General features: G+C 41.4%; 1 protein-coding gene across 1 annotated transcript; it reads left to right on the forward strand.

Moving 5' to 3' along the window:
• The first annotated feature begins 1713 nt into the window (after positions 1 to 1713).
• Positions 1714 to 3465, forward strand: LOC308402395 (uncharacterized protein). Its single transcript, XM_080891202.1, has one exon. The coding sequence runs from the start codon at positions 2169 to 2171 to the stop codon at positions 2847 to 2849; it is 681 nt and encodes a 226-aa protein (XP_080747328.1). The 5' UTR covers positions 1714 to 2168; the 3' UTR covers positions 2850 to 3465.
• The last annotated feature ends 10238 nt before the right edge of the window (positions 3466 to 13703 follow it).

Consider the following 13703-nt stretch of genomic DNA (forward strand, 5'->3'; position numbering starts at 1 on the left):
TTATTAATTATTTGCACAAATATTCCCAAGATGTGGAATATATACAATACACAAGTGTTCATTCAGCAGTGCTAGCAATTACACTGTTACATGATCTGTTTAAGACAATTAACAGAAGAAGGACATACACACACTCAAAGACTCCAAAAGTAACAATAACCAGGAAAACTAATTTAAAAACAAAAAACATACAGTTTTGAAGTTTTGTTTTGTTTTTGAGCAAGACTTCAGATAAGGATATGTATATTTTTTATTCTTACTAGACATTTCACTAAATTTAAATAAAGGCCTAAACTGCTGTACTAGAAACACACTGGTAGAGGGAGTACACGTTGTACGCTCCGTTTGCACGTGTATTTGCACCCGTTACTTTTGCTTGTGTTTGAACATGTTGGACCAGATGATGGCGCTGGATATCAAATTATTACCAAGGTTCTTGCAGTTCGAACAGTATATCCTGTGTTTAAAAAGTGTTTTAAAATGTCTCTTCAACCCTATCCTGCAGTAGTTGTTGACATATTACGATAAAATAACAGATTTCAACCTCAACCTCATGTTGACGCTAAATATTTTAAAAAGGTGAGTTGATCGAAAAAAGCAAGTAAAAGTCTGTGCAGAATTTGAAGAAAAAGAAGACGAATGCCTTTTCATTGTAACTATACACATGTACAAAGAGATACAGAGAATCTCCTACTCAGTGCATTTTATTTTAATCTAGTCAAAGCCTTTAAAGTTAAGCAGGGGTTTATGGCATAACTTTATCTACTTTAGAAGTGCAGAGCAAAGCAACACTTGGAGTATATAACCACCTTAAAAGTTGTTATTTAACCTCTTCAAAGCTGTCAATCTAAACCAGGCTGTCTAACTAGCTTGCATAGATTATCCTTCCTTAATTATTTTGAATAAGTTACCCATTTACAAGACTGATAATGAGTACCTTGGAGCATGTTAAGAAAAACAAGCCTGTTCCTCAGTTTTTCCACAATCATTTTCAGATCCCAGGAAAAGAAAGGACAGACAAGTTCTACCCTAGATCTAGAATTAAATAATAAATGAACTTTATTGAAAATTTGTGGGAATTAATGAAACCCAGTTGGCCCAGTCGGCCCCAAGTTTGACACCTCTGGTTTGAACCGAAGTGGTGAGACTGGTGTGCTCTCTTCGAGGAAGCCATTTTAGAGCACAAATGAATACGTACAAAGTTATTCGCTACCATTAATTACAGTGGTTTATATAGAAAACTGCTGTCCTCGGACGGATCTTTCGGTAATGCTGTGATACTCTGAACTGTTGTGGGCATGGTCCATGTACAAGGCCGTAAATAACGGCTGTCAGACTGCTACGGTGACTACTCCAGTCCGCTCCGATTGTTGTTGCTGTACGTGACCACTGTCTTTCCATGGGGAGGGGGCGGGGGAGAAGGAACAGCAGCAGCTGGGCATCAGATTTCAACTGCCAAAACTAAGGCGGACTGAACCATCACTCGGCGGGGAGGATGCTTTCTGTGTGTCACACCACATCTTTTTAACATAGCTACAGTAGCTTCATATCGGTATTTAGGTACTTTACATTGAGGTTTAGAATAAATGACCGACAACATATGTCATATTACAATGTTTCAAATGGGAAACGGAGACGCGTGAAATGACATCTCCCCCCGCCTCCTTCTACGCAAATGAAATCTTCCAGCTCCTTATAACAACACCGAGAAGACGGCAGCTCCACAGTCAGTGATGGTAAGCGCTCAGCTTGATGTTGCTACAGACTTAACTCAGAGAAAAAACACCTTAAAATCAGCGAGACGACTCTCAAAACTATTACCCCGCTCACTTCAGTTCACTAATCAGAGCTGCAAGGAGCTGATTTCACTTTCAGAAAGGGGTGAAAAAAAGAGACATTAGAGAGACAGAGAAGGGCGTTACAGAGAGCCAAGCGAGCAGACAAGCTGCTGCTGCAAGGGGAGGCAGAGGAGGCTATGCACCAGCCGAAGCCAGAGGTCAAGAAAAAAAGTGAAAAAATAGTCAAAAGGTAGACTAGGGTCATTTGTGATCTGAGCCACACATCGAGAAACGATCCTCGCATTGTTGTTGTTGAGTGAGCAACCGAGTGAGGAGGAGGATGTGAAGGAGGTGTAGCTGAGAGGCGACATCAAGAAAGGAAACAAGGAAATGCTCTCAGAGAAGATGTGCAGGAGTATCTGCGAACACCCCAAGCTGCTGCAGGACGGGAACGAGGCTCTGCAGAGGGACGGCCGCAAGAAGCACGGCTGGTCCAAGAGCTGCAGGGGGCGCCTGCAGGGGCGGAGGATGAGCAGAGGAGGGTGGCCGAAAGGGCGCAACCACCACCACTATCACCATCATCAACATCACCACCACCATCATCATCCCCGACACCACCAGAAGCCGGCGCTGTCCCTTCGTCCCGTCAACGTGAAGGGGAAGAGGGTGAGGGGGATGCAGGCCCCCAAGAACACCAACCAGTTTTTGATGCATGAGAAGTACGAGATGCTGCACATGCGCTGTGACTCAGTGGGGAGCGATAGCGGCTGCAGCTCCGACAGCGACATGGAGCTGACGGACATGGACTCATACCTGGGCGTCCTGGAGAATGCCAGAGGAGCCCTCTTGGACAGTCCCAACCCATACGGCTCAACATCGCCTCCGGGACCGTTTGTGGTACTGCACGAGGACCCTCTGTGCATGCACGAGGGCAGCTTGCTTCTGCATGAAAGCAGTCTGCGTCTCCAAGAGGAGAGCATGCAATATTTCCCCTCTGAAGACGACCTTATGCAGAGCCAGAATTTCATGCAGAAGGACTTTGTTGAGTTCTATGACATCCTGACACCCTGAAGGGAAACTTTCAGGCGGACATTTTGTTTTCACCAAGACTGAACCTGCTCAGGTTTGTCCTGCTTTATGTTCACAGAAAGAAAAGTCTCCTTTCTTCTTCTTTTTTAACGACAGGCAGCCTTAACATCTGGAGAATTTGCTTGCAGGATGGAATGATTCAACTGGTTTCCAGCAGAAATTAACTTATTTTTTTTTAAACTGAGTGTAATTTTTTTTCAATCATTCCTGCAAAGCACTGCCTCTTTGTATTTTTGAGAACCGCACTCACAATAGGTTAAATTGTCTCACTCCGCTGGTATTCTTCCAGGTTTAAAACGTAACTTTTGCGGATTCCTGTCTTAAATTGAGTTAAGACGGTTTATTTTTTCCTGTTGTTGACTGGTTAATGTGTGGTTATGTACCGTGTGTCTGGGTGCTGTAAAGTGCTTCCTTTCTGTTATTGTTGTTATACACAAAAGGAAATGGGCTGGATGGTGGGAGTGAACCCAAACAGCCAATCGGCTTCGAGCTGACTGGATTAGGCTTGAGGTGATTGGCTGATGAACATTGTCTGTGACAAAAGCATTTGGCTGTAAAGAATAAAACAAAAACCCAATAAATATCTGAATAATATAAAGCGGGCTGATTGTTTTTATGAATGCTAAGAGCCTGTAGAGGCAGTGTGTCACTGTGTCATTAGGACAGCTCGAATAAGACCCTGTAAAATAAATGGTCAGATTTGTTGTAAGAGTTCACATGAGACTGTGTGAGCGAGGAAGAGAGATTGGTGAATGAAATAAATTCATGAAATCTGCATCACAAGCATTCAAACCATTTAAACAGGACATGAGACACATTTGTCACAAATTAAAGAAAACATTATAAAATCCCGTATAAATACCCCAAAATCAAGTTCTTAGTGCAACAGTGACATACAGCTGCAGGCAAATTTATTAACACATCATAAAACAAGGTGCTAAATGCACACACATCTCTCCAGCATTTGTTTTCAAGAGTTCAAATGCGTTTTCATTGCATTACACATGAATTTCTAACCAAAGTTTGACAGCATGTAAGAGTTGAAGATAAAATCTGCCACGTTGACAGAAGTCAGTAGATAGAATCACATTTAGAGATGTTGTCTAACAAACAATTGCACTTTCTGAATGTTCACAGAGCAACAGGACATCTAAGTTCTGCAGATTATTTTTACCCCCATACAAAAGGAAAAATAAGTCACTAAATGACAGCACATTTTTTCAATAATGCTCAGAAATTTGTAGATGACACAGGAAAAGAGAAAAAGAAAACAGCAACATTACTATATTCATGTTTTCTTCCACTGTGAGGGTGAATGTTGATTTGGGTGGGTGTGTTTGGGTGGGTGTTGTGTTTGTTGGAGAGAGACGCAACTAAAAGTAAGAAAGCACACACAGACGGGGCCCCGGGGACATCGAAGTGGGAGGGGCATCACAGAACGTGTCAGGTCCTGGATCACAGCATTCTTTATTTATTGAATTTTACTTCACCTTTTTTGCTCTCTCCTGCCTCGGGGTTAGGGTTAGGCTGCTCCCAGACCTGAGAGAATTGTAGATCAGGTCCCTTTTTGACCAGACCCCACCTCAGCTGGTAGAGTCAGTTCAACTGGTTCTTTCTATCAAGAGTTAGTCTTCATAATGATCTGATGTGTATAGGAACCAAATTAAAGATCCTGATTTTAAAAGCGTGTGTGCACATTGCTGTTTAAGTCCATACCAAAATTTACTTTTCACATTTCCCATATAAAGGCCACTTTTGAATTTTACAGACCAGGAATGAAGCGGGAAGGAGGGAGAATCGGCGTGTTCCTGTTTATAGATCCGTTAATAATAATAATAATAATAATAATGGATACTTTATTGATCCCCATGGGGAAATTACTTGTTTTTTCTCTGCATTTGACCCATTCACTCAGTGAAGCAGTGGGCAGCCCACTAAGCAGGCGCCTGGGGAGCAGTGTGTAGGGACGGTACCTTGCTCAGGGGTACCTCAGGGTAGCCGTTAAGTGGATTCGAACCGCCGACCTTCCGATCATGGGGCGACCACTTTACCTACTGAGCTATCCCTGCCCCTGTTAAAGTGGATTATTTGAAGTGAAGGGAGCTGGTCACACCCACACAGCACAGCCAGGAAAGTATAAGCCTCTTTCTGTGCCATAAACTAATAATGGTAACAGGTCAAACTGCGAGGAGCAGGCAGATTCTTCACTCTTATTTGTACAGAGCAATATTCTGCTCTTCAAAGAGAGTGAGAAGCAACTACAGAAAAGGTGAACACGATACACTAGACAGCATATAAAAATAGAAAGGTCCAAATGCTTCAACTTCTTGTTTTTTTTTGTCTATTTATTTTAAATGAGATAGAGAGTAGGCAGATATTATATTGAAGTTTTTCAGTGAGAAGCAGGAAGAGACAGAATCTACAACCAAGTATTTCCATTTAAGAGTCTTATCCTTAAAAATGTGATTCTTGAAATTAACATCTGTAATGTAATACATGTTAATGAGTAATCACTCATTAACATGTATTACATTACGGATGTTATTATGGTGTTCATTTCAAGAATAGAGGCACAGATTGCGTGAACAAGACTTTTCTCCTACATTAAATGACCTCCTGGTTTACGCATGCAGCTTTCTGGAACCTATACTTATCTTCTGAAATGTCAGGGAAGCTGGTCTGGTGTCTCGTCACTTGTCACCTTCCCTACGTCAATGGTTTGGAGAACTTGGGAATGCAGTGATGTCTGCAGATCAGGTGCCAGCTGGGATAACCTAGCTGTGTGCTTACCTTTTCTGTGTCATAACTGGATTTAATTAGTTATTAAACTGAATAGTGAAGACTACTTAAGGCTAATTGTGGCCCCTGTTTAACTTATTCAGTATGTAGTTATTTTTCTTTGGGTCTTTTAAGACAAATAGTTATATTAGCTCCACTTTCAACCTCCTCTAACGTGGATTCATTCTGACTGAAGATGAAAAGGAGTGCATAAAAATACATAAAGGATGATGATTCAGAAATATGCAATGAATAAGCAACATAAAGCTATATTATAAATGCATTTAATAGTAAAGCTGCTACATTTCCAATCTGAGGACCTATGAGACAGATCCTCAAGATGAAACACAAGAGATTACAAAACATTATAAGCTGTAGACTGTAAAGTACCAAACTTTCCATTCCCAGCCAGACTAGAACAGAGCTATGAGAGGGGTCAAGGGCTTTTTATTATTGTTCTTAAAGCTTACATATGCAATAGCCTCTGCATCCTGAAAAAAAGGGCTCCCCAAGCCCTTTTTTGTTGATATTTTTTTCAGTCTGTTATGTTTTGTATGGTATATTTTATCTTCTTGACTTTTCCAATGTAGAATCGTTCCATTTTAATGAGGCTTTTGCGTAAAGCTTTTTAAGTTTTGCGGCAGATTTCATAATATGGATTAATGAAAGACAGACACTGGCGGGTGTCCAGTGTGTATCCAACCTCTCACCCTGTGTCAGCTGGGAAAGGCTCCAGTTCGCACGTGATTCTAAAAACTATAAACAAAACACAAAAAAGGAACTTGTTTTAAGACGAGATTATTTAACATGAAGACATATTTACCCTGAGAAATCCATTTTTGTTCTGCAGCTCCAGAAGGACTCATCTGTCACTAAAAAGCTCCCTGAAATGTACAGAGTGGAAGTTTTCGAGTATTTAGAAGTTTTTTTAGTTTAACCATCTCAGTCTGACCTTTGACCTGCAGATCAGCTGACATGCACAGAATTGACACTGGGGATTGTGTTAACCAAGAGCACAAACGCAGTCAAATCGACTTGCATGTGTGTTTGCACCATGCTTATCTTATCGCACACAGGTTGTTCAGTGCCTTGCTCAGGGTTACAGTGGAAGGTCACAGCCTGCTTTGAATGTAATGTCTCTATTGTACCTTCAGCTCCTGTTGCTATCAGCCAGCAGCAACTTTTACCCTAACATGACTTCTTGTTGTGCAATGCTTACTCTGATTGGTTGGCTTACATAGCCAAACAGGAAGCAAATGTGAACAGTTACACACCAACGCACACATACACAAACACACACACAGGCCACAGAAAGTTGTGCTGTGGCAAATTACAAAAAGTAGATCATTACGCTGCAAACACTTCTACTGCTAGCTGTACCGATGCTAATCTGCTGACACGTACAAACACATGGATCTGTCGACACTTGTAAGAACGCTTGCTGACGCACTTCATTTCTCAACTCAAATTTTCATTAAACCTTATCTTGCTTTGACACTAATGCCAGGGCTTTACTGCCAAACTGCACCAGCTCTTTAGCTGAGAAAAGCGAACACCGTGTTTGAAAATGTTCTCAGTTTTAAGTTTCATAGTGGAACTTAACAGACAACAACACTTGTCAGATATTGAGAAGCATGAACTGTTGTGGTGAAAGGGCAGTCATCCAACAACAAGTACAGACAGAGTTAGAGTATGAACGACGGTTGGAAAGATCACTGACACTCCTACATACATAAACACACATGCCCTGCAGGTATTCCTGAAATAGCAGAGGCTACATGCTGTGTGTCTGGATAAAGTTTAACACTGTGAATGATCCCCTTCTCTCTTTTATAGTCCTGAATCATGTCATTGTGTGTGAATGAAGAAGATTTGTACAAGAGTCGGGGATAGTGCTCAATTGTTCAAGTGACTCAGTGATGATCATATAACAAATCTGCAAATGAAGCATTTGAATAGAGCAGAACTAGATGAGGTATACAAAACCATGTAAGAGTATCCACCTTAAAACCACTGGGATTAATCTGCTGTTTCCACATTTTCGGCTTCCTAAATGACTACATGTTAAAACTCTTTCACTCAGTATTATCTAGAGCCTTTTGGTACTAAGCAATTACTGTATAATGTAGAAATAAAAGGAAATGAGAGGTTAAAGTTGTAGTTCGGGATATATTTCTACTCTATAATGTACCTAATGCTGCCATATACTTAGAAGTCCAGTTGCTTTTTTTCAAGCTGTCAAGACTAACACAATCTGGATGACTGAGAATCTACACAGACAATTACAACAGTCCCTTATGAAATAGTTATTTAACAACAGCACTCCAGACTAATGCAATACAGTGCAGCAGCTCTGCCATAAATTCTACTTTTACACCCTGTTGTACACTCAACAAAAATATAAACGCAACACCTTTGTTACTGCTCCCATTCCCCATGGGATGGACGTAGAGACCTAAAATTCATTCCAGATACACAATATAACCATCCCCCCCAAACAGTGGTCACAAATCAGTCCAAATGTGTGGTAGTGGGCACATCTGCCATATTGAGATAATCCATCCCACCTCACAGGTGTGCCACATCAGGATGCTGATCTGACATCATGAGTAGTGCACAGGTGTACCTCAGACTGCCCACAACAAAAGGCCACCCTGGAATGTGCAGTTTTGTCTCACAGCAAAATGCCACAGATGCCACAAGCAATGAGGGAGCGTGCAATTGGCATGCTGACAGCAGGAATGTCAACTAGATCTGTCGCCCGTGCATTGAATGTTCATTTCTCAACCATAAGCCGTCTCCACGGGCGTTTCAGAGAATATGGCAGCACATCCAACCGGCCTCACAACCGCAGACCTCGTGTAACCACACCAGCCCAGGACCTCCACATCCAGCAGGTTCACCTCCAAGATCGTCTGAGACCAGCCACCCAGACAGCTGCTGGAACAATTGGTTTGCACAACCAAACAACTTCTGCACAAACTGTCAGAAACCGTCTCAGGGAAGCTCAACTGCATGCCCGTCGTCCTCATCGGGGTCTTGACCTGACTCCAGCTCATCGCCGTAACAGACTTGTGTGGGCAAATGCTCACATTCGATGGCGTCTGGCACGTTGGAGAGGTGTGCGCTTCACGGATGAATCATGGTTCACATTGTTCAGGGCAGATGGCAGCTGAGAATGTCCCAGTTCTTGCATGGCCAGCATACTCACCGGACATGTCACCCATTGAGCATGTTCGGGATGTGCTTGACCGGCGTATACGACAGCGTGTACCAGTTCCCACGAATATCCAACAACCTCGCACAGCCATTGAAGTGGAGTGGACCAACATTCCACAGGCCACAATTGACAATCTGATAGACTCCATGCGACGATGTGTTGCACTGCATGAGGCAAATGGTGGTCACACCAGATACTGACCGGTACTGGGTCCCCAGACCCCCATTAGCGCAAAAAACTGCACATTCCAGGGTGGCCTTTTGTTGTGGGCAGTCTGAGGTACACCTGTGCACTACTCATGATGTCAGATCAGCATCCTGATGTGGCACACCTGTGAGGTGGGATGGATTATCTCAATATGGCAGATGTGCCCACTACCACACATTTGGACTGATTTTTGACCACTGTTTGGGAGGGATGGTTATATTGTGTATCTGGAATGAATTTTAGGTCTCTACGTCCATCCCATGGGGAATGGGAGCAGTAACAAAGGTGTTGCGTTTATATTTTTGTTGAGTGTATTAATGTGAGAGCTACATGGGTAGTACATGTGCAGTACTGGGTAAAAGTCTTGGGCTACCCCTCATTTATTGAAACAGATTTGTTGAAACATCTACAAACATAAATGGAAAAGGAAAAACAGCCTTTTTTGGAATTTCTTTAAGTATTTTTCAGGAATAGTTTATGCTGGAAAATGAAGCTGTTGCCAAAAACATGCTTTCCAACATGATCCCCAACAACCGTGGCTGAAATGCAGCTCCAAACCGCGTTTCACAGGGCTGTAGACAGTGTTGTACCTCTCTCTGACGTCCTCTGTACATACGTTGGTTTCTTTTGGCCTGACACTTCTTTTGTCTTCAAATTGTCCAGTTTTCTGAAATTTTTTAAAGTAAAAGTTAAGACGTGAAGTTTGGTGCAAAAATAAGTTTGGAGCCAGTTCATGTCGGGTCACGTGGATGCAGTTTTTAATTGAACCATAAGGATTTAGAGGTAAACATACCACAATATTTCAGTCCATGTGACAATGAACAATCACCCATCTAAACATATATACTAAATATATGAAGTGTATAAAGTATAAAGTACAATTCATAATAACTATAATAGTGTATCATACCATAAATGGTAAGAAGTCACAGCCAGAAAACAGCAAGCCACTGAATATCATTCCTCAACATTTTGTACACATATGTAAAATATATAAAACAATTCTTGAGAATAAACACAGCTTATCCTAAAAGAACGTTGGGCTGGCTTTACTGCATTTTGGTCCTCTTGATTACATTAATAGAGTGGACACCATTTTTCGCCGCAACTTTTCTTACCATTTTGTCTGTGTCAAGGTTGTATTTTTTTCCCTCTGTCTTAGTCTTAACGATTTCCCCAAAATATCATTTTTCTTTTAACGCCATGAGTAGAACCAGAGAAGTTAAAATAGAGTCTTCAGTGTCCTTTATTTAGGTCTTTGTATGCTATTCTACTTTCTCCTGCTTCTCCACTATGTTCTGGATCCAAATATTGTACTTTGTACTCCTTACGTCATATTTTTAAAGCTTTAGTTACTTCAATAAAGCTACTCAGCAGTGTAAAAGTAATTAAAATCATCTCCAGTTGTAATATGAAATTGATACTAATGAATCAATAATTAGGATCTAATATGATACTAATGTACTTTATGCTTGTCTGCATTATGACTACCTACTTACTTTATGTGCATCCAGAACCTTTTGATGCCAAAACGTCTGACTTTCAGTAAGTGAAGGGTCTAAGCACTTCACTTAGTTAATAATGTCTTCTCACTTCCTTTCTAAGCTGTATGTGGGGTAGCACCTTGTCATTGTTTCCCTGATGTCATCCTATTGAAAAAATCCTGGAGACACCTCTGACTGCATGGACAGAAAGACTAAAAAAAAAAAAAAACAAGCATTCATCACATTCTCGCTTCCTTTTGTTTCTTTTCTCTCTCTCTACTATCAAATTTAAAAAACAGAACTTATAATAATTATCAGTCTCTTGTTATAAAAGGCACCATGTTATCACAACCATGGTTTACTCACACACAGTCTAAAACCTGCAGTAATACAACAGGACGTGTTTATTCTTTGGGACTTCTTTTGTGTTGTTTAACTCTTGTCCAGCTTTCTCAGCTCCTTCTAATCTAAGATTGATAGCCAACATTTAAAACCACTCTATTAGAGAAAACAAGGATCTCTAATGCTGTTTTGAAACTTTCTGAAAAAAACAGGGTAAAGGGTAAATCCAGATGGAAAATGTGATCTTTGTAGGTTTTTTCTCTGAGGTTTAAACTGATACTAATGCTGAAGATGAAATCACTGTCACGTTTCACAACCTCTGCCAGAAAAACAAAATGAGCTGTCTTTTTTTTCCTCTACCAAAACTTTTAACCAATCAGAAAATAACCTCAGTCATTGCGGTTGGTTTTCATACCAAACGCCCTGGAAGAAACCTCCATTAGCTCAGTGTATGTGTTTGTGTGGGGGGTGGTTGAGGAGGGGGTGTATGTGTTGTGAATAGATGGATCTCAGGAGGGAGGAGAAGAAGGAGGAGTGGATGGAGCTGGATGTTAACCTTAGTTTGGAGTGGAAAAGTACAGCTGTCTGCTGTGGAGGTGGAGACTTTCCTGCTGAGTGCACACACAAGAGCCAATCGGCACACAGAAAAAGACACTGCCTGACAGCAATGCCAAACTACCAGCGAGGTTGTGAGTTTGTGTTTTTAAAGAGAAGCTTTAGTTTCCAAATTTGAACTGCAAAGTGAAATGGTATATACTGGGAAAAAAGTTATATATTCATGGAAACAGTCATGAAGATGTTGATTCAAGGAATGGTGCTTTCCTTGGGTGGCAGGAATAATTGGAACAAAAGGAATTCCCAAACAAGATCATTCACGTGAATGCCAAATCAAGTTTCAACAACTCAGACAGCAGAAAGGGAAATTTTTGGTGCATGGCCTGCTGAATGTGCATAACCATCGTGCGCAAAAGTAAATGTCTGAATAATAGTAGCGGCGATCGTGGCTCAAGAGTTGGCAGTTCGCCTTGTAATCGGAAGGTTGCCGGTTCGAGCCCCGGCTTGGACAGTCTCGGTTGTTGTGTCCTTGGGCAAGACACTTCACCCGTTGCCTACTGGTGGTGGTCAGAGGGCCTGGTGGCGCCAGTGTCCGGCAGCCTCACCTCTGTCAGTGCGCCCCAGGGTGACTGTGGCTGCAATGTAGCTTGCCATCACCAGTGTGTATGAATGGGTGGGTGACTGGATGTGTAAAGCGCTTTGGGGTCCTTAGGGACTAGTAAAGCGCTATACAAATACAGGCCATTTACCATAGTAGTAAAGTTTTGATTAATATGGTTGTAATTGAATTTAAAATCCTTATCCTCACATATAAGGTCTTAGATAATCAGGCCCCATCGTATCTTAATGGCCTTGTAGTACCATATCACCCTATTAGAGCACTTCGCTCTCACACAGCAGGCTTACTTGTTGTTCCTGGAGTATTTAAAAGTAGAATGGGAGGGAGAGCCTTCAGTTTTCAGGCCCCTCTTCTGTGGAACCAGCTTCCAGTTTGGATTCGGGGGACAGACACTATCTCTACTTTTAAGATTAGGCTTAAGACTTTCCTTTTTTATAAAGCATATAGTTAGGGCTGGATCAGGTGACCCGGAACCCCCCCCCCCTTAGTTATGCTGCAATAGGCTTAGGCTGCTGGGGGCTTCTTATATAACACTTCTTCTTCACTCACCTTTTTTTAGAGGTGATATATAAATCAAACTGACTTGATATGAACTGAAATAATACATTATGCATATTGATATGACTTGTCTATGCAGAATCACCGAGAGGTGGGAAAAGTTATTGTTAAGCATTAACCTCTGTAATTGTCAAATCACCGGCAGCCCATGTAGGGTTAGAGTTTAGACGGTTAGACTCCACCCATGTTTGGAGCACCCAAATGAAAAAACTTGTGTATGAGACTTCCTATGAAAGGTCACATCTCCTAGTTTCTGAAAACGTGTCTATTTCACAGATGGCTGCAACAAACAACAATCAATCCAACACTAATCCTAACAAGTTTCCAGTGACCTGGTGAATGTTAAGATATTAATCCATATTAAAAAGTCAGGTAAAACTGCTATCATTGCAATTATAAATTGTGATTTTTCACTGTGTTGCTCATCAAAGTGACGAGCTGTAGTCAATAGGGTTGCAGTGACTTGAAATGTTTAAAAAAAGCTGATAACGGATATTCACATAGAAACCCCAGAAGTTTTTCTAAATACACATAAAATCATCCAAATCCCAAATTACATTGGAGAATACAATTTAAATGTGAGCAAGGTGAGATTTGACCCCCAGGCTTTGAGTTCTACACATAAGGTATGTTGTATATATGTCATTTTGGTGCACTGAGAGGTTTTACTGCTGGCATTCATGGGTTTAACATGTGTATAAACAAGAGATTTCAAAACAGCATTGCGGTTTTACAGGGAGTTACAAGTTTACTGCAACTTCTTGAAGTCTCATTATGAGGTTGCCACAGAGGAGGTGCTCTAGGGAAACATTGTACACTGATTTAAATAGTACCACTGCACAGTTACTTCCCTAAAACCAACTGTTGCTACATTTGTGCATGTGTAAAGATGAAACAAATGTGTAGAGATGTCTTCAAGTGTTCATTTTACGTTGGAGAGTTGGGCTACCTGCTCCTCCTCGTTCCAGTCTTCATGCTACATAACCTCACCCTCCTAACTAAATGCCAAACCCTTACTAGTTTGTCTTTGCTTTTCAAAATGTCCTGGCTCCCGTAGCCTAAAACCTCAGCTT

This window comes from Rhamphochromis sp. 'chilingali' (genome assembly GCF_963969265.1).
Source record: "Rhamphochromis sp. 'chilingali' genome assembly, chromosome: 9".
NCBI classification, from domain to species: Eukaryota; Metazoa; Chordata; class Actinopteri; order Cichliformes; family Cichlidae; genus Rhamphochromis; species Rhamphochromis sp. 'chilingali'.